Genomic DNA, 21,439 nt, shown 5'->3' with positions numbered 1-21,439 from the left:
TTTAAATTCTTTATTTAAGTAGCGTATCTGTAGCAGCCACTTTTGTTTCCATGTACACACCTATTTTTGTAATTGTAATAGTTAATGGAAAAAATCATAATTAAAATATTATTGGTTTTGGAAGGATGGAAACAAAAAGCAATTTATTCATATTTTATCAATGTAAAAGATTGGCCCAGTGGTTTATTTACCTACCTCTCTTCTTTCTATGACAAAATTACCAATAAAGTTGAACATGAAAAATGGTGAAATTTCACTTTGGTAATATTTTCAAGAGCCAGAGATGGCATACACACATTGAATTATTTTTTTATATGTAGGTAAGAGATATCACAGCTGTTGGTGTAACAAAAACAGGCTATTTCATTGAAGAATAATTAAAATTTGGCTACAATTTATTTTTTCTTCGTTATTGTTTAGAAAAATAAACCAATATAAAAATACAAATGAATTCTTGAAAAAAGAATTAGGCTACTCATTGAAATATCAGTTTGGGTAAGTTTTACAAGCATTTTTGAAACAAAATTGTATTAGGTTACTGGTATAGGTTAAGTTATTAAATTATGACCTATCATTAATAATTAAAAAAAAAACTTAAAAATATTGAAAACATCAATTTCAACAACATAAGGGCTAAATATAAAAAAAATATATAAAAAATGTAAAGTGCAAAGAAAACCTCCTTGGAGCACTTATTTCGTGAGTCAAAATGGTATCGCTTTTATCAGGATTTTCATGATTTTTAAGAGGTTATATAACCTTTTTATTAGTACAATACACAAGAAACTTTTTTATTTGCCATAAAAATTTGCAAAAAAAAACTGGAAAGTTGTGCAAATTTGAGATTTTTTTTCATCAGCCCCATCAAAGTTATTTGAAACCAAAATTTGAATTAAAAAAATTAATTTTTAAAAATTCATAAAACTTTAGGGGTAAGTATATCACCATTAATATTATTTTTGGTAAAACTACTAACATATACTTACATATAAAAAAATTATTCAAACTGTGTATCCCATCCCTGCCTCATGAAAAAAATTACCAAAAGTGAAATTTCACCATTTTTCATGTTCAACTTTATTGGTAATTTTTATTATTTTGGGGAAGCCCAAAGATATGTACTCTGATAACAGTACTAATTTTGTTAGTGCTTAGCGAGAACTGCTAGAACTAGTTGAGTTACAGAATGAGTAATTCAAGAGTTCTGTCTTAACCTCTCTATCCCAAGGATAACATAACATTTCATACCACCCAAGACTCCACATTTTGGAGGTCTATGGGAGTCGTCAGTCAAAATTATCAAAACATACCTAAAAGTGTCATGAAAACTTCAGTTTTAATTTACGTTCAGTTTGTAACATTATTAACACAGGAGAGGCATGCATAAATTCACACCCATTAGTTCCTTTGTTAGATAACCCAATGAATCTTTCTCCTTTAACTCCTCAATTTTAATTGGTGATGTACTCACAACTAATCCTGAACCTTGCATATCTGATCTAGCAAATAAATTATCTCATTGGCAACAAATCCAACAGTTGTTGTAACACTTCTGGTCATGGTGGTCGCAAGATTACTTAAATGGCCTACAGCAGAGAAAGAAGTGGACCACTACTTCACCTAATTTAAGAATTGGCAACATCGTTATCACAAGGAAGACTCTCTTCCCTCTTTACAATGGAAAATGGCATGTATTGTAGAACTTCATCCAGCAGAATATAACAAAGTTTGGGTTGTCACTGTCAAGACTTCAGTTGGTGTATTGAAGAGACCAATTAACAAATTATGTTTATTGCCAATTTCTTTTTAAGGAAACATTAGACATTAACTTGTTTAATGTCATTATTATTTGTGTGTATTTATGTAGTATTTTTGAAGTAACCTCTTCAAGGTGGGGGCGTGGATGAGATTGTGGAATGCTTTATTTGTTTATTATTTATGTTCTGTGTGTTTGTAATGTGTCTGGGACCAGCTGAGCCACAACAATTATAACCATAACAAGAACTAATTTATTTTACAGTCTACTGCAAAAAACAGTGCAAAAATAGTGTCACATCAATTAACATCTGCTTTGACTTCTGATGCTTGCATTCCAATCTCTAACTATTATTAAATTTTCATTCCCTTTTTTGAGTTTAATTGCTTCATCAATTTCTTCATATAAACATTCTACTTCATCATCATCATCATGGGCACTTGTTGGGATATAAACATTAACAATTGTTGTTGGCTTAGGTTTTGATTTTATCCTGATTATTATGATTCTATTGCTTTACTTTTTCAAATACTCTACTCTCTTCCTTCTCTTCTTGTTCATTACAAAACCTATTCCTGCTTGCCTTTTATTTGATGCAGAGTTAATTGTTTTAAAATCACGTGACCAAGTCATTTTCCTCTTCCCATTGAACCTCATTAATTCCTACTATATCTACATTTAACCAATCCTTTTCCCTAAATTTTCTTATCTACCAACTTTTTTTAGATTTCTTACATTCTACACTCTGATTCATAGAATGTTATTTTTTTATTTACCTTAATATCTCCCATTCAGAGATCCAAACAGGGGACTGACTAGTTTACCCCCAGAATGTTTTACCAAGGAAGACACCTCCATGAAAATTTTACGTGAAAATGCAAAGAGCATTTTCTTGGAAAAAAGAAGCAGCTGTAGTTTTCCATTGCTTTCAGCCGTTCAGTGTTCAGAAGATTGAGTGATGTTGATATGGCCGTTTAAGACCTCTTGACATACGTCCTTAACAACTATTAAAAGAGCTGCTGCCCTCTTTCAGGAATCATTCCTTAGTCTGGCTCCCAACAGATACTTCTGCGATATGGTTCTACCTTTGGTCTAGCCACTCTGTATCTGAGCACTCGAAGTCCCCCCATCCCCATCAGCAAGGTCTCATGGATTCATAGAGGGAGATACATACACACACACACACACACACACATATATACATATACATGAGGTCTGTTGTTAATAAAGTAATGAGACTGGTTCAGAAAAAGTTTTTATTTACACTCCAGTTATACATGGATTCTATCACCTTCTAAATTGTTCCCTGGGAAGCCACGCAACACTTCAAACAGTTGTTCCACTTTTCAGAGCAGTGGAACTCAGAAACCGGAATATCCTTCAGATGGTTGGTTACATTTTTTTATTGTTTTCTGCTGTTCCAAAATGGTGTTCTTTGAGGTGTTTTTTTAAAGTCAGGAACAGGAAAAAGTTGCAGGGACTCAAGTCAGGTGAATGAGGTGGTTGAGGAACTACAGGAATGTTTTTCTTTGCCAAAAACTCATTAATTGAGAGTGCAATGTGACAAGTGTGCATTGTCATGATGCAGCACCCAGTTAGTTGTCTTTGATGGCTGGTCTCACACAGGCAACTCTTTTCCAGTCTTTCAAGAATTTCTCTGTAAACATATTGATTTACAGTCTGTCGTATATGCAAGAACTACTTATGGACAATGCCATTACTATGAAGAAACAGATTAGCATGGTTTTAATTTTTGATTTGCTCATGTTTGCCTTTTTTTGGGATGTGGTGAGTTTGAAGTGTGCCACTCCTTGTTCTGGCGTTTTATTACTGGGTCGTACTCAAATATCCAAGATTTATCACCAGTAATAATATTTTTTAGAAAATCAGTATCAGTTTCAGTTCGTCCTAGAAGATCGCGGCACGCTTCCACCTTGTTTTTCTGTTCAACATTGAGCATTTTGGGACCAATTTTGCACAAATTCTTTTCATGTCAAATTTGTTTATCAAAATTTGATGGACTGTGGTATGGTTTAAATCCAGTTGTCCTTGCAATCATTCCGACAGTTAATTTTCGGTCATACCGTATCAAGTCTCAATTTAATCAACATTGTCGTCACTTTAACAGTCTTCCAGAGCGTGGATCGTCTGCAAATGATTACTGGCCTTTTGAAAATGCTTTAAACCACCTAAAAACTTGGGCTCTTGTCAGAGCATCATCTCCATACACCCTTTACAATTTACAAAAAGTTTCAGTAGGATTCTCACAGGGTTTTAACACAAAACTTGATTGCACTTGGTTGCTTATAATTAGTATTACTCATTTTTGTAACGCACAACAAAAACTCGTTTTCACAAAAAATTTGTTTACATCTCATGTGGCAACAATAGACTAAAAATATTAATATCTAATATAAATCAGCTGTTCATATAACCATATGTTTACTAGTAACTTTACAGTATTGCCACTTTGGCCGCCAAAAAAAGCTAGTCTCATTACTTTATTTACAGACCTTGTATAAAAGAAATCTAGGAAATTCTGTAAGTATAATTATAGATCACTAGCCAGTCAAGACTCGCTTTGTTCACCCTTGCCATCTAGCCTGGGCCTCCGCCCGGTGGACCCCCACTTTGTTTATTATCTTTATGCTTGTGATAATAATAATGATTAGAAACAATTAAAAACTGTTCAGTTTATAAAAATTATCTGTGGATTGTAATTTCTTCTGAGTGACAGTTTAGTCAGCACATAACTCAAAACTTGCTGAAGTATGCAGGTTCAGAACAGAAGTTTGTCTACCCCATCTTAAAAGTAGTAGTTATAGCATTGTACCTATCCTTTGTAAGGGTAAAAAAGTATTTTGCACAGTTCTTAGCATTACCTGAGAAACCCCACAAGTAGGCTATATGTCTAAGAAACATTATTTTTCTTTCTTTTTTTTTGTATTTATGTCTTATGTTTTTAACTGTTTTTTTTTTCTTTTGTGGAAGACTGTTTACTTTCAGGAAGTGTACAACCATCTGAAATATGCTCTTGGATTAACAAACAATACGGCAGTTAGTTGCATAAACTGTGTGAGTTTTTATGCGTATGTGGACAAATTTTAAAGTGGCCACGAAAGCATGACCGACGAGCACCGCTCTAGATATTCAGTAACAGTGTCAGTCTCAGCATTAGATTCTCGTATTGATTCGCTTATCCAAGAAGTTGAATAAATTGCTGAAAAATGTCAAGTAAGTGTTGTCACAACTCTTTCCATCATTCAAAACAAACTGAACTACCGTTACGACTTGTGCAAGGTGGGTTTCAGATAGCTTACCATTCATCACAAAGCCGAAAGATTTCAAACTTGCACTGTACACAAAAATCATTTCAATGATGAAGGTGATACTTTTTGGTCATGACTTTAATCTGTGATGAAATTTGGATACACAATTTTGGAGCCGGAATCCAAGTGTCAAAGCATGCAGTGGAAACACCCTGAATCGCCTGTCTTAAGAAATTCAAAATGCAACCATCGACTGGTAAGATCATGTTAACCATCTTGTGGAGTGCCCATGATTTGATTTTCTGTAATTATTTGGAGGAGCAATGCACTGTTAGCAGCATATACTACTCAGCCATGATAAAATCAAGCCCATATTGAAGAGGAAATCTGCAGAATGGCAGAGGAAAGTCGTGTTTCTTCAAGACAACGCTTGACCTCGTATAGCACAACTAACACTGGAAACTATTGACAAAATTGGTTGGGAGCTTCTACCTCATCCTTCTTACAGCTCTGACCTTGCCCTTCAGATTTCCCATCTTTTGGGACAAAAGATGGGACAGGTGCAAAGAAGTAGGTGGGGATTACATGGAAAAGTAAGACAAAAAAATTGTATTTATTCAATAAACCATTTTTGCTGTTTTGTCTGTTTATTTAATGACCCTTGTATGTTCATGCAAAACTTATAAGCTGATAATGAATCACCATCTAGCATTATTTAACTATGGTGATTTATGGCAAATAGTAAATGGTCTCTTCTTTTGCCATGCCTTACTTCACATCATTCAGTTTTCAAGATGCTTCAACTACTTTTTTTTAGATGGTTCAGTTTTGCAAAACTTTCTGTTGTAAGGAGTGCAATTTAACTTTTCACCCAAACAGAATTAATAATTTATTAAGTATTTAAATAGTATTCGTACAGATTCTGTATTATTAGACAGAGTTTTTATTTTTAGGTCTTATCTTGTCAAGAAGTATGTATGTTTGCCGTTACTGAAAAGGATGTATGTAAGCGACCTAATATAAGATTCAAAGCACTTGAAACCTTTTCAAGGTAACAAGATCCCTTGCCAGACTTATTAGGGAAAGTGATGAATGAAGTGTTTTCCTGTTAAAAATTTTGCCTTCCCTACTGAGGCAAATAACAGTTGCTTGTCAGCATGCCAAGCCCATGAGTGTGGGAGATTTTCAGCTCAACAACTGATACATTCATTTGTTCACATATGAGTATATATTGTAGAAACTTGTTGTATGGTGAGCATTATTACTCATAGAGATAGAGATGGCAACTCAGATTACTGTTAAAAAATGCTGAAAATAAAATTGTGATTCCTATGTGGATCTCATCAGCTTCAGTTGAACTTTGAATCCACTACTCTAGTGGATTCCGATCTAATAATAACTACCACAGTAGTGTTTAACATCCTTCATAGCAGTATGAAAGTCTGGGACTGATAGCGTAAAGCAACAATATGTGTAATTTTTTGTATTACATTTTTGTTAGTTTATTTGTCTTATTTTTAATTTTAGGTACACTTGAACAAATGACTGTTATTGAAACAATTGCGGATGATACTCTGCTATTCCATCAGATACATAAACGCATTTGGCCAGCTTCACAACGTGATGCTTTCTTCTGGTCTCATATTACACAAGTACCTAATCAAAATGATAGAGATTCCCATAATATATGGGTTGTTGTTAATCATTCTACTGATGCTCCAGATCATCCTGTATGTAGCAAATCTTTTTTATTTTTAGTTTGTATTTATAAATATTTAAATTCATTAATATATTAGCAGTTTTGCCAAAGAGTTGGTTTTATTAAAATTGCTAGATTGGCATGAAATATAAAAAACAATTGTGTTGACCTGAAAAGAGCTTATATGACAGTGGTACATGGTAACTTATTGTTCTTTGACAGCGAGATCACAGTATTAATTTCATTACACTAGATTAAGTATTTAGGTATAGATTTGATTAAAATTAGAATGTAGAAAGTACTGTGTTAAAAATGTGTAATATTCCTTTAAAATATTCTGTTCTCTTCCATTAAATGCATTAATCAATGCATTTCAGAAATGTCATAGTGTCCAGTAAAGGAAAAAGCAATGGTACCTTTACAGATGTGTTAAAATATATTTTTTGATGTGTCTTTGGTCTTCTGACTAGTTTGATGACTTGACTCTATTTCTGTTCTGTGAATCTTTTACTCTCAAGATAATTCCTACATTTTACGTACTGAATTATCAGTTATATCATAATCTGCTTAAATGTTTTTATCCTTATTTTCTTTCACTTTTCTTTTTGGTGTTTAGATAATAACTTCTGGTGTCAGTCATTAAAAACAGATATATATATATATATATGAATTAACAATTTTGTTTCTTCATTTTAAAAATGTTTCCTTATTCTAGATTAACTTTTGTTATATATAGAGAAATATGCTTAATTCCCATTCTACGGCTCTTAAAACAAGATTATTAATTGTGTAATTATATTAGTTAATATAGTAAAAAATTTACTAAGTTTACCTGAAATTATAGCCTGTAACATTTGTAGAAGTAGAAAAATCAAAAGATAAAATGTTTTAAGATCTAAAAACTGTTGAAAATAAAATTGAAATTTTAAAGGTTGAAGGAAGAAGTTGCTTACAATCCTACGTAAAGTAGTGACAATAAATACCTTTTGTTAAAATTCATGAATTATTTGATTGTTGCGCTTGGTTTATCAATATATTTAAACACAAGATTGAATTTCTTTTACTTAATTTGCGAGTTCTGCTCAAATGATTAACATTATTCCTCCTTTTTTTATATAAACATTTTGATTGCAGATTAGTCACTTTTGTTTACAGTTAAAGAAGTGTTTTATATTGTCAAATTTTAAAAGCAGTTCGTGTAATTTTTTTAAATGTAATTTATTGTTGCTTCTGATTTCCTTTTACAAATTTCTTAAACTCACTCCTACTCTTGTCCTTGACATCTTCGTCCATAAACTTTTTATCGTAGTGTTTTTTAGTTCACTTCCTATCTCCAATTCTTCCATTTTTCTCTCAGACTGTTACATTTGTTCAGGTGATTTTTCCTCCCATTCTATTCTCATATCCAAACTATCTTAGTTTTGTCTTATCAATTTTCCAGTAGGTTTCCTATTCCCAGCTTTTCACTTTTACATTTCTTTTATAGGTCTACTGATATAACGGTTAAGAAAATTTATTTCTATAGATCCATATTTGAAGCCTGTTTTTAAAATATTATTTAAAAAAAACCTTTTGTAATACTTTGTTTTATGTTATTTTGTTTTTGCAGCCAAAAAGCAAGTATGTGAGGATATCTTTGACTGTCTGTTTATATTGTCAAACCCTTGTTACACCACCTTCAAATGGAGCAGAATTGACTCGTGAAAATGTTACCTGCAAAATAACATACTGTTCAGTCGGTCAGTATTGAAATAATCATAAATTGATTGTATTAGACACTGTATACTACTATACACATGCACAGACATCACAGTTTCCTAATGCATTTTATGATTGTGTTTGGGATTGATTTTTTATCGCAGGGTCTTGTGATAGTCACACTTTGCGTTGGTATTTACTAATAAAGCTTGTAAAAAAAACTTAGAGCTCCGAAGTTCTTCACTAAAGAAATTTTATTTCTCAGTAGCTGATAATTTTTTCTGATTTATAAATCAATTTATGAATAATGGATTTTTTCTGATGAGTTGAGCAAGAATTTATAAATGTTGAATCAAAAAATAATTGCAAGGAAACAAATGTTCTTTCAGTGATTTGTAAAGAAGTGGTAAAAATTTCAGGTTTAAGCATTTTCAACAATAAATTTTACTTAAATTTTACCTGCAGATATATAATGGGGAATTAGTTTACTGTTGCACATGCATTTTTACTGATCAGCTTCCCCTTAAATTGCTTATAATTTATTGCTCGGGAAGCAAACTTTTTAAAACTCATTGAAATTTTATACAATTTTGTCTAGAATAATATTTTTACCTGGTGCATAGCATTGTAAAATATTAATTTGTCTTACTTTACTTCTTCTGTTTGGTTTTAAGTGACATCAGCTGTCAAATAGTTAGTTTTGTTAAGTGGCAAATTTTATTATGACCTAATAAACAATTAGTAAATGATTAAATGTGACTTTATCCATTGGAATTTTACGCTTCACTGTAATTTCATGAAGGAAAGTTTTGAATTGCCAGATTTTGCAGAAGTGTGGTATTACAAGAGATGCGTTTACTATCTTACATCAGGACCTATTTGGGATTTCTTACATTTTAGGAATGAGGTTTCACTTAGATGTAGAAAATTCTTAAATTTCTTCATATTTATTTGTAAAATTCTACATCCTTATGCATTATCTCTCAAAAAAACTTATTTTGATTTGACTAAATTTAATTATATATTAATGAAAGAATTTCTTGTTTAAGAAATATATTGTGTATATAAAAAAATACATGTATTTTATTGGGGAAAAAACAGTGAATGATTGTGTAAGTTTTATTCAATAATTACAAAGATTTTTTTTACTACTATGCTAGTTTTGATCATTTTCAATGAGAAATGAATTACTTGTCTAACTAACTCATGTTGTCAAATAAGTTAATTGATGTTAATGGTAGAAAAAAGGAATCCTTCACTTTCTCTTAGAAAGCTAATTCCTATTTTTCCCCATTGATATTCTCTTGTGATAAATTTATTTACACTTTTTACTTTAATTTATAGGGTATAATTTAAGTTATTATTTTTTTTTTAATGTAGTCTTACAGGTAATTATAAAAGAAATCTTTTATCTTTCACTGTTAAATGAATGAAATCGTAGGGAAAATCATTGGTTGTCTGAGAGCAGCGTATTCTCTTGCATGTTTGTAAAATTTAAAATCAATAAATTATTCGTCTGTTTTTCCTCTTTTTGGATTTAATTTTTCCTATACTAATTTGGTTAAATCTTAATAACAGTTTATTTATATTTAACTCTTAAATTTTATTGAACAAATCATGTTAATTGTAACAGATTAACTATATGATAAGTTGGTGTTATAATTTGGTTGCTCTTTCAACTGTTGAGAAATTTGATTCTTAGAGATTAGGTATTATTTCTCTAATTAAAAATATTATTTATATCTTTTTCCTGTGATTGAAAAATCTAAAAGTAGATAAAAATTTATAATTTCATATTGATAATTGAATAGTAATGATTAAGATACATCAATAATGATCTCTTAAACTCCCAACATATCAAAGATATAGTGTTACCATGGGACTTTTCGTCATGGTCCTGCGCCGATTGCGATTAGGACATACCAGAGCTACTTTTGGATACCTGATGTTGGTGGAGAACACACCACTGTGAGTGCAGTTCAACTGTCGCTTGACTGTGTACCACATCCTTGTGGACTGATATTTTATGCAGCCTTGTGTCGCAAATTTAAATTGCTGAGAGACATGGTGGCACATCCTAGGAACTGACAAGAATGTACTAGACCAGGTCAATACCCGGTCTAGTACATCGGTGACAGTCTATCGCCTTGGTGCAGTCCTGTTTTGATCTCAAGTGGTTGCAGGAGTTCGCTTCTGAATTTCACTTTTGGTTTAGTATTTGTAAGGGTCAGTTTTATCATGTTTATTAATTTGGAATGTAGTCCGTGGTGTCATAGAGTATTTAGTAGGGATTCTCTGTGGATGCAGTCATATGCTATCATGAAAGTTTACAAATGTTATCACCATGTCTCTTGATTCTTTTTCTGTTGTAATCCATTATTAGCTTGAGACTCATGATCTGGTCTGTATAACCCCTTCAGGATCTGAAATATTCTCTGTATTCTCCTAGTTCTTTCTCAAGTTGTAAATTGATCCTGTTGAGGATGATTCTTGAAAGAATGTTGTACATTATGTTTAGGAGTGAGATTTCAGTATACTTGTTAGGGTATGTTTTCTCCAGGTGGATGAGGACTGTTGTTCAATGTTCTGGTAGTTTTTTATCCAGCTATTGACAAGCTGTTGATGAAGGGGGGAATTTTTGCTGGATTTATTCCATGTTTCCAAATCTCTACATAGATCTGATCTTCTCCTCCCGCTTTGTAATTCATCACCTCATCCAGTGCTTGGTAGACTTCTTTTACTGTGAGAGGGTTGATGTTTTGTGGTGGATTTGTTTTTGGAGTGCTGGTGTCAAAATTTTGAAGTTCTGTCAATTCTTCCCAATTTAGGAGTTTGTTGAAATATTTAGCTAGGATATCTGCATTATTTTTATTGTTATGGGCCAGTTTATGGTTTTCATCTTTCATTAATATGGCTGGGGGTTTGTTTTTTTTAAAGGTTTGTGGTAGTCTCTAGACTGTGTTTTGTTGAATTCTAATGATTTCAGTGTGTCTTTATGGTGATGTCTTTTTAATTTCCTGAGGATTCGGGTGTTTCTTTTCTTTGATTTACTAGATTTTGGAAAGACTTTTGGGATTGGTGTAATAACCATGCTTGATATCTCTTCTCCACTATTTCATATTTGCTGTTCTATCATTGATGCTTTTACAGGGGTTTTATTGGGGCCAATTCTTCTGTGATTTGTTTGAGTTTGACTAACAGTGATCTGAGCTAGTGTCAACTGCTCGAAGGACTTCTATGTTGAAGATCTATTTGTGGTGGGTGTTTGTCCATTAAGAGACATGATCTAGTTGCCATTCTCCTTCAGTGTAGTCGGGGTGTCTCAAGTTTTCTCTTGAAATATGTAGATTTAGAGATTAGGTTGTGGTTTCTATAGAAATTGATGAGTGTCCATTTTCATTTGTTCTGTTTTGTGTGGGCCATTTTCTGATGAAGTTGCAATATCTTCTTTCTCTGGCTAGTCGAGTGGTTAAGTCACCGATTAGTTGTTCAACATGATTTTTGGAGTTAATATTTATGGTCTGGTCAAGTAGGTCCCAGAACTTTTATGTTATTTATGCTCTTTTGGAGATTTGTTTTTATTATTAGTGACGGGGTGTGGGTTTTATTATGGTGTCGATTTTATTACTTGCATTTAGTGTGTGTTGAAATTCTTGGGGATTGTCTTGAATTCTTGTATGAAGTTTATTATTTTGTGGCTGACCAAAAAGCCTGTTCCAAACTGTTGCACACTTTTCATAGTTTACATTATGTGTGTAGATGTAGGTGATTTTCTTTGGTGTGATTTTGCATTGTTATTGTTCAAATGTGGGGTGTTAGGACATTTTAATGCTTCCTATCACATATTATCTTCTAAGTGGCAGCCCACCATATCCGAGTGCTGCCTTCTCTGAACTGTTGCTTGGTTTAGCCAAAGGAGTATTTCTTAACCCATTCTGGCACTCTGATGCGTCTACCTCATCAGAAGATGACATGACTGTATGACACTTTGACAAGTGCTACTCACCATGTCATAATGTTGTCTGGTCATCTGTTCTTTTGATGCATATCACTTACTGCATGTTTTATAAGGAATATTAGACTAAATAGTTCATGCTTGCATCATTAGATGGCAGTGAAAATCTATTCTTGTTTATATGGGACTAAATAAAGGTGTAAAGTTTGGAAAAGTTTTTTAATTTTTGACAATGTCATATTTCATATATAATATAAATTTATTCTTATTTACGTATATGTTAATAATAAACTTAGATACAGTAATAATTAAAAAACATTTTTTAAAAATAAAACCATGGCCATAAATATTGGCCAACCTGTTAAAATTGTCAAAATGACATTCATGTGTTTGGTTTGTGTTGTAGGCTAACATCATGTTTGTGTTAAAGTTTATATTCTGAGTTTTTTTTGCAGAAAAATGTCTCAGTATTTATCAGATTTTCACATTGAGGAATTACTTAGAAAGTGATAACGATAATGGTGAAGATAATGTGGCGCGTGGAGAGTGGCACATGAAGATGAATTGAGTGGTAGTGAAAGTGATCATGAGTAGGAATAAAGAAAGCAGTATTAGGAAGAAAGGAGTTCCTTGGAAATGGAAAAATGAAGAAAATAATGTAAAAGTAATTCTGTTTACTGATGAACCAGGAATTGATGTTGATGTTATGAATAAGATTATTTCTAAAAATTGTAGTGAACTATCGGTTCTAAACGAAATTTTCAGTGATGACTTTTACAAAATTGTTACTTAGAAACCAACAGGTATGCGAAATGAACATAGGCCTAATCCTGTAAGAAATGACAATATTTATCATTGGTTTGATGTTACAGTGGATGAGCTAAAAAATTATTTTGCTCTAATTATACTAATGTTGTGTTAAATCCTAAACCGAAATTGCAACATTATTGGTCTAAACGAGCTATAATCTGTACTCTTATGTATAAGGACATAATGCCATTGAAACACTTTGTATCTATTAGCAAATATCTATATTTTGCACATGATGTCGATAGGCTAAAAAAATTACACCAAGCATAGAATATTTGAATATAAAATCCAGAAGATTTATACCCCAAAGAAAGAATATGTATCGATGAAAGCCTTGTGAAATGTAAAGGTAGGTTGTGCTATATCCAATTCAACAAGGCTAAGAGAGTACGTTTTGGTATCAAATTTTATAAATGGAATTAATCAGAATCTGGTTGCTGCTGGAAATTTTCAGTATATTGTGACCAAGATTGAGCATAACGAAATGCTGGCTAGTGAAGCTATAAAATTTCAAAGGATTTACAAAAACAAGGTTATACTTTGTTTTTAGACAACTGGTATAGCTCACCAAACCTTATAAAAAATTATTGGTAAACAATACTTGTGCTATAGGAACTGTTAGGGATGAAAAAAAAATATGCCTACTAAATTGCTTCTCAGCGGCTTCCCGTGAGGGAGTGTGATTATTAAAATGCTAAACCATTTTATGTACAAAATGGCAAGATAAAAAACAGGTTTTAGTTATAACCATCAAACATTCAAAACCTGATATGTTTGCTACTGGAGCTATTAGAAGGAAAAGAGTTAGAAGTCAAGTTGAAATGATTACTGTTGTCAAGCTGCAGTGTGTAATTGATTATACCTTAGAAATGAGAGGTGTGGTTAAACATGACCAAGTTCTGTCATGTTTTCCTCTAATGAGGCGGTATGCCAAAAGCTATAGAAAAATATTTTTCTACATGTTTGGTAAGGCTATTTATAATGCCTATAAATTATGGAAAAAAATAACTAGAAAAGATACTGATACACCAAGTAAACTGTATACAGTAAGTGATTTTCGTTTGAATATTTGTGAATCAATTACTGCATCAACAACTTGCCCACTGCATAAAACTCGAGGTAGATCATCTAGTGGCGCAATACCTGTACACCTAGAGACAAAGCAGTAAGCTCATTTTGTTAAAAAAATTCCTGCTACTGCTAAAAAACCAAATCCAGCAGAAAGATGTTTTCTTTGTGCAAAAAAAAAAAAAAGAAGTGAAACCGTGTGGCAATGTGAAAAATGTCAAATTCCTCTTCACGCCCCACAATGTTTCAAAATTTTTCATTGCAAAAACAAATTTTTAAATGTAATTAAAAACTAAGTGTAGGATTAGTTAGGATTAGAATAGGAACTCAAGTTAGGCTAATTTACATAGACTCACTAAATAGTGAACAAACACTAATTTAGGACAGAATCATAACATTTTTAAGAAAAATGAAATAAGTCTTTATCTTAAAAAATTAAGAAAATTGTTTTATGTATTTTTTTAAAAATGTTTCAGTATATATTGTAGGCTGAATGGGTTAAAAGACCTTTTATGATTGACTGTCAAGTCAATCACACTAGGGACCTAGTCCTTTGGTAGGACTAGGTCCCTAGGTGTGATTTAGTGAGGTGTGACTTGTTAATAGATGAAGTTTGTTTAGGTTTAGTTCACTAAACAGATTTCTCCTATTAATACAGAGAAATCCAGGCACACCTTGTGTAGACTTGATGTGACTTGTTTTAAAGTTGTTACTTTGGAGGAAAGTTAAAAAGTTTGATCCTAAAAATTATGCCCATTGTGGTATATTTATATAAAGCAGTTTTAAACATTACTTATATGAGATTATACTGCTTCTCAACAGCTTTGTTAATCTTGCTATATTTATGTTTATACAAATACTAACTGATTCTTGACAATTTAAATACAGGTAAAAGTTATCAGTTTATGTAATAACATTTGGTATCAGGTCTGTAGAATCACAGATCAGTGATGGAACTGACTATATTTTTATGGTGTTATGGCTTATATTCCTAGAGTTGATACATTTTTTTTTCTTTTTTTGGGGTTCTCTACAGCCACGCTTTCTCTCAATTCATACTCTTCCTGTAGACTTGCACTATGTGGTCCTCTAATATGGAATTTATTTAGATGTTTAGTTATACTCTTTCGTCATTACACTAGGTTTAGCAGGTCAACTGCTTTCTGTAGGTCTTCAGGCAGGGACTAAATCAGTACCTCCTGCTACAATGAGAACAGCTTAGTTTCTATTTGTCATCTAGAAATTAAAGATATTTTCTATTGCCTAATTTCATTTCCTACTATTTTATCTAGAAAAATTTCCATTTATATATTGCAAGTGCAGGAATTTAAGAGTAGTTTTTTAGAATCTATAAAATAATAATTGTGCCTTGTAGTTAAAATTACAAGTGTTACTACAGTATCTGTTATTCCTGGACAGAATTGACAGGGTGTTAGGTATCTGAAAAACCCAACAGAATTGAAAAAACTTTTCTTCAACGTTAAAAAAAAATTTTTTAAACAGTAAAATAAAAGTGTTGCGTGAAATGGATAAAGAATAAAATATGCTGTTTTATAACTTACATTTAGACAGACTCAAGAATCAATATGAAAATTACAAATAATGTGTATTCTTTTGTTTCAAATAACATCATATACTGTTTTGATTTTCAATATAAAATTAAATTTGTTTTGGTTATATATCCTTATATAAGGTGATCAGTGATGATATGAATTTAAATTCCTGTAGCGATATAAAAATAGTAGTTAATAAAACTATTTTAAAAACTTAAACAATATTTTTGATGGCAAAAAAATGTTTTTAGAGCCACCTTTATAAGCATGTGTAGGTTCTACTGTTTTCATATTGGCATCAGCTGATGTTAGTGCTATGAAAAAGATGCATCTTAACATGTGAGGTGTAATGCACAGACCTTATAACTCACAAATGAAAAGACATAGTCAAATGAAACAAATATGGCTTAAAGCTACATTTTATTTGCTGTAAAAACTAAAATTTAGTTTTCCATGTAGTCACAGTTTACATCTAGCTATACATTTCTCCGAACTGTGAAATAGTTTCCTCATTCCATCTTTGAATATTGCTGACATTGTTTCCTCAATCACTGTGTTCTTCAGTTCATCATCTGTGGTGAAATGAATACCTTTAAATATCTTTAATTGGAGAAAATCTCTGGGCACTAAATCTGTGAATTGGTGGGTCGGGAATAAGTTAAAATTACAATTTCATAAGAACCTCTGTGATTACACGTGATGTGCATGATCAAGCATTATTGTTTTGTGTAATCCATGGATCATCAAACATGATATTTCTCATAAAGTGTTTTAACATCTCCATCTATCGCACAGAATTTATAATACATCTGACTTCTAGGTTGTCAACCATATGCACTTATATGTAATCTGAAAGACTGTTAAAGAACTTTTTTCAGAATTGTGTTTTAGATTTTTTTATTGTAGCAACCATAGTGCCAATATTTCTTCTACGCTCTGCATTTCACTCTTTTGGGTCGTAATGATGCAACAACATTTTATCTCCTATCACAATATTGAAAAGGAACTCTCTTTCACGATAACATTACAGAAGATAACATAACATTCCTTTTGTTGTTTGTTCTGTTTTTTAGATACATGGCACCCACTGTGTGAACAGACTTTATAGTTGCCCAGTTGTGTATAATTTGCCCTACTCCTTCTTTTGATATGCCTATCTGGATGACGACTATTTGTTACTGTATGTTGCAACGATCATTTTAAATAAATTCATTCACCTCCTTTTGGTGATTGCCATCAGTCATAAAAACTGGTCAATCACTGTGAGGATCATCCTCAATATTCACTTTACCAGCTTATGAAGCACAAAGTTTTGTGAATGTCACTCACTAGTGATTACTTTTTCTGCTGTTAAATTTCACACAGTGCATGTTGTTTTACATGCATTGACATAACAGGCGTATTCAACTGTATAATAATGGTAACTGACAGAAAATTATTCGGGAATGTGGGTCAAAAAGTTTTGGATTGTTAGGATAATGAAGATACAACTTGGCAGCACCTGTCATTTTATATGAAATTTTGTTCTCCCTTCATATTCCAGTGTGCATTAGTATCAGTTGTTCCTTGTACATGAATAAAGAATAAATCTTTACCTTTAAATACATAAACATACAATAACTTATACCAAATTAACACACATAATTGAGATCACATACTTTTCAATTACATTATTAATGCCTAATTAAAAAAGAAAAAAATAGCAGCAGTAACATCTACATCTGTCATTTAAGAGGTTGCAGAGACAGCTAAAAGTGTTTTGAAGCAGGGTTTTTATAAGCTATTATACATTTTATTTTACTGTCATTACAAAAGTTTTAATTTCAAATTATGTGAGTAACATATTTTTAAGGTATGTATTAATTTTTATTTTATTTGTTATTAATGCATTTATTCTGTGAATTTGCAGTTAATCCTGGAGGTTGGGTACCTGCATCAGCACTGAGAGCTATTTATAAACGAGAATATCCTAAATTTTTGAAACGTTTTACTAATTACGTAATAAATCAGACTAAAAACAAGCCTATACTTTTCTGAGATTTCTAGTTGGTGGTATGCCACCTTCAAAAAATGAAAGAGCCAAATGTAATTCCTGTGTAAGATTTTAATTTTCTATTTTCATAATTTTTAAATGTTTTTTCATTAATGTAATTATAATTACACATATTTATAAATTTAAATTCTATAAAAGTTGTATTTATTTATACAGTGTAAAGTGTAAATTGTATAACTGTTTTGATATGTGCTTGTTTAAAATTTTATCCTAATAGCTAATCGATTACTTGTTAGATGATTACTTCTAAAGCTAAATTTAAGAAAAGTTTCATTTTAATTTAATATTTAACTGATTGTGATGTATATCAGTTATAATTATTTTTGTATCTTATTTATATTTTATCAGTTAAATATATTATGAAATACTAGTTGTATCAAACTAATTTTAACTTTTTCCCCATTGTAAATAACTTGATTAGTTCTGTATTGTATCGCAGTTGTTATAAATTTGTACATATTTACCATAAAAAGTATAGAATGTAGAATATAATGTGAACAGTGTGATTATATCATAAAAAGAAGTAAGTTGTCATATTGTTGATAAATATACTCTATCTATCTTATATTGTAATTATTTATCTTATTCTCAAGTCAGCGGTTAAATTGTCTCATATAAGCTTCACAGTCTGTATTTAACATTTTCAATGATTACTGCTTATTAATTATTTAAAATATATGTAACCTATATAAATCAGCATACAAATGGTTTTAAAAAAATCAGTTTGCAAATCATTTTATTGATTAGCTTATTTTAATTTTCTAATTGTAATTTCTACTCATCTTGAATTGAATGAGATTGACAAGAAACTTTTATTTACCTAACTGCCTTGCCCTGATCTCAGCCAATTAGAAACCTTTAAAGCAGTGTATTGTTGTAATCTAATTTTCTGAATAATAATAGTGGATTAATAAATGCTTATTTTTTTAGATTTAAATGTGAGGTAATTTCTTATGTACTAAGAAGAAAATCAAGTTATTAAGGTTATATACATGCTTATTTCTGATTATGTAAGGTTGTTAATTATCAGTGAAATACGTTGTTTGATTCCCATAAGCATTAATTCTTCTGGGTCCAGATTCAAATTGTTCTTTTATTTATAATTGTTAGAATTCAATCTGACCTTTAATGCCAGAAGTAGTCTGTGAGTAATATAACTTTTGGACAAAAACTTAACTTGATTGCTTTAATGTTTCCGACCTACTCTGTTTCACACCTTTCTGTCAATAGAAGCACTAATGAAAATAAGTTTAACATATTTAAAACTTATTTTTAATGATAAACACTATCGTCTATAGAAGATTGTAACAGTAAAGATTTATTTAAAAAATGTGTGGATCTAAATGAGAACCTGAAATTACACAGTGATTTTTCTATTGGCAAGGTTGAATATATCAGATGATGCAATCTTTTTAATTTTACTCAAGGCAATTCAATTCATCATCATATTAATTTAATTTCATCTCCATACATCACATTTCTTTTTTTTTTAAGTGGCTGAAGAAAGAGGGTTCAAAGTGTTAAATTTATATGTAAGTGGGGAAAGACAAAGGTGAAGGTGATTAGATAAAGTTAAAGAGGACATTAAGAGTAGGAAGGGTTTTGAAGGGATGAAGCTACTTAATTGTAACTGTTACTTATATCATGTAAGGCATTCATTCTCAAAGTGAGCGATAATGTCCCCTTATGGGTGCTGGAGGCCTTCAGGGGGCGGGTAGAAAGCCCACAGAAAATTGGGTTTAGGCGGTCTAGGAAGGCAATGGTTGATTAAAAAAAAGTAAAAATTATGTTTTCCTTATATTTCAAACTAAAATTAAATGCCTACTATACTAGTACAAAAAATTAAAGGAACACCTATATTTTATGATTTTATTCAAACCACTTTAACTTTGCAACCAAGAGGCTTAGAGATGAATAAAAAAAAAATTAAAGATTGAATATTCTACTTTTTGACAGTATATTTCAGATCTCAAAAATCATCAAATTAAAAGAAAAATCAACGAGAAGAAAAGTTTAAAAAATGTTAAAAGTTTTGTCTTCATGTTTGATCGAGCGCATGAAGGAAACAAATTTTTTTCAGTAAACTGCAATAAAATTGTATAAAAGCTTAAGACTTTATATGTCTACAGTTTTTCTGAACTGAAATATTACACTTTAAAGAGAAAAAGGAATTGCAATTTCTGTTTTTAAGAGTGCATCTTAAAAACAGAAATTGCAATTATTTTTAACAGATGATAAGTTTAAAAATTTTGGGAGGGTGCTAGAAAATTTTTGTTTTCAGTGTGGGCAAAAAGGATTGAGAATCAATGATGTAGGGAATAGAACAATAGCAGGGCTTTGAGAGGCCTGTCTTATAGCAATTTTGTGAGACAAGTTACAGCAAAAACTTATACTTTCTGAATATCAATAATTGATAAAACCAACATATTGTAACGTGATTGGGAGTAAAGTTTTCTGCTCTAATGGGGAATATGGTGTTCCCCATCAGAGCTGATTACTAATATTAAATTCTACTTCTAACATTATACTGTTCTCTTCTATATATGTTCCCAAGTATTCTTTCAATCTTTGAATGTGATTAATAGTTTTTGCATTTCTTGTGTCCTTTGTTTTCAGCATTCTTTTGTCTTCTTTGTACATGTTAACTTTACTTGCAACTGAATACCACATTTTATATAATGAATAATTCATGTTTATTTAAATTTCTGTGAAGGATTTTCACAGGACCAGTCAAGTAATAGACCTCAAAATAAATTGAGGTACACATCAATATACCAAAGTGCACTGTTGTAGAAGACATGCTTAACAGCATTGTTATCATGAGTAAATTTTTGGGTGCATCACTGTTAACTCGAATCAAAGGTTATCCAATCCAATGTAAACATGCTTTTCATCTCTAAGGAAAAAATTCAAAGTTATGCTCACAGATTTTTAGGATTAAGGAGTGCTGCAAGCCCATTTTCACAAGCGAGATAATAATCTGAATGCTGCATGTGTTGTGAATTTTTTTTATGCTTTAGGAAATTCAAAACAAATGTCTAGCCCTATTGACTAGTTGAGTATTGTTCTATCACAACAATCATGGATTTCATGCAATTCAATTATCTAGGTAGAGAATTGATGAATCAGGGTGTTGATTTCATCCTATAGGCCCAAGCATCTTTAATCTGTTAGCTCAGCCAAAAATTTACCTGAATGGGAAATGCAAAGTGGATTATGTTTAATGTCAGTTATGAATGTGGCTGGAACAACACCCCACAGTGCCAAAAAAAATTTAAATTATTGTTAATAGTACCTTTTAATTTAAATGAGTTTTATCACTCATTTAAACTTCAACAACCGTACTTAAATAATCCTGATATGCATCTTATTGATTATTAAGAAAGTACATTTTTATGAGATTAGAGCTATGTTAACAGATATTAACGTCAAAGCTGCAGCTATGAAATAACCTACGAGAGTCATATGGCACTGAATCTAGCCTATGTTTATATTAATTTATATTGGAAACTAATTTGTGTGGTAGCATATTTATTAGCAGTAAAGAACGTCAGTGTCCATAGTTGACTGAATGGTCT

At 31.3% G+C, this 21,439-nt stretch overlaps 1 protein-coding gene across 2 annotated transcripts in view; it reads left to right on the top strand.

Annotated features, from left to right (window-relative positions):
• The window catches only part of cert (ceramide transfer protein), a 77,675-nt gene extending 59,444 nt beyond the window's left edge, over positions 1-18,231 (top strand). For both annotated transcript variants that reach the window (XM_075360789.1, XM_075360790.1), the window contains exons 8-10: positions 6,553-6,755; positions 8,334-8,463; positions 17,718-18,231. In XM_075360789.1, coding sequence (XP_075216904.1) covers positions 6,553-6,755; positions 8,334-8,463; positions 17,718-17,845 — 461 coding nt within the window. In that variant the 3' untranslated portion in view covers positions 17,846-18,231. The remainder of the gene's footprint in view (positions 1-6,552; positions 6,756-8,333; positions 8,464-17,717) is intronic.
• The last annotated feature ends 3,208 nt before the right edge of the window (positions 18,232-21,439 follow it).

The sequence above is a fragment of the Lycorma delicatula genome, chromosome 3 (assembly GCF_047948215.1).
Source record: "Lycorma delicatula isolate Av1 chromosome 3, ASM4794821v1, whole genome shotgun sequence".
In the NCBI taxonomy this organism is placed as follows: Eukaryota; Metazoa; Arthropoda; class Insecta; order Hemiptera; family Fulgoridae; genus Lycorma; species Lycorma delicatula.
Note: the sequence above shows the minus strand (reverse complement) of the source record. Positions and strands in the feature narration are given on the sequence as shown.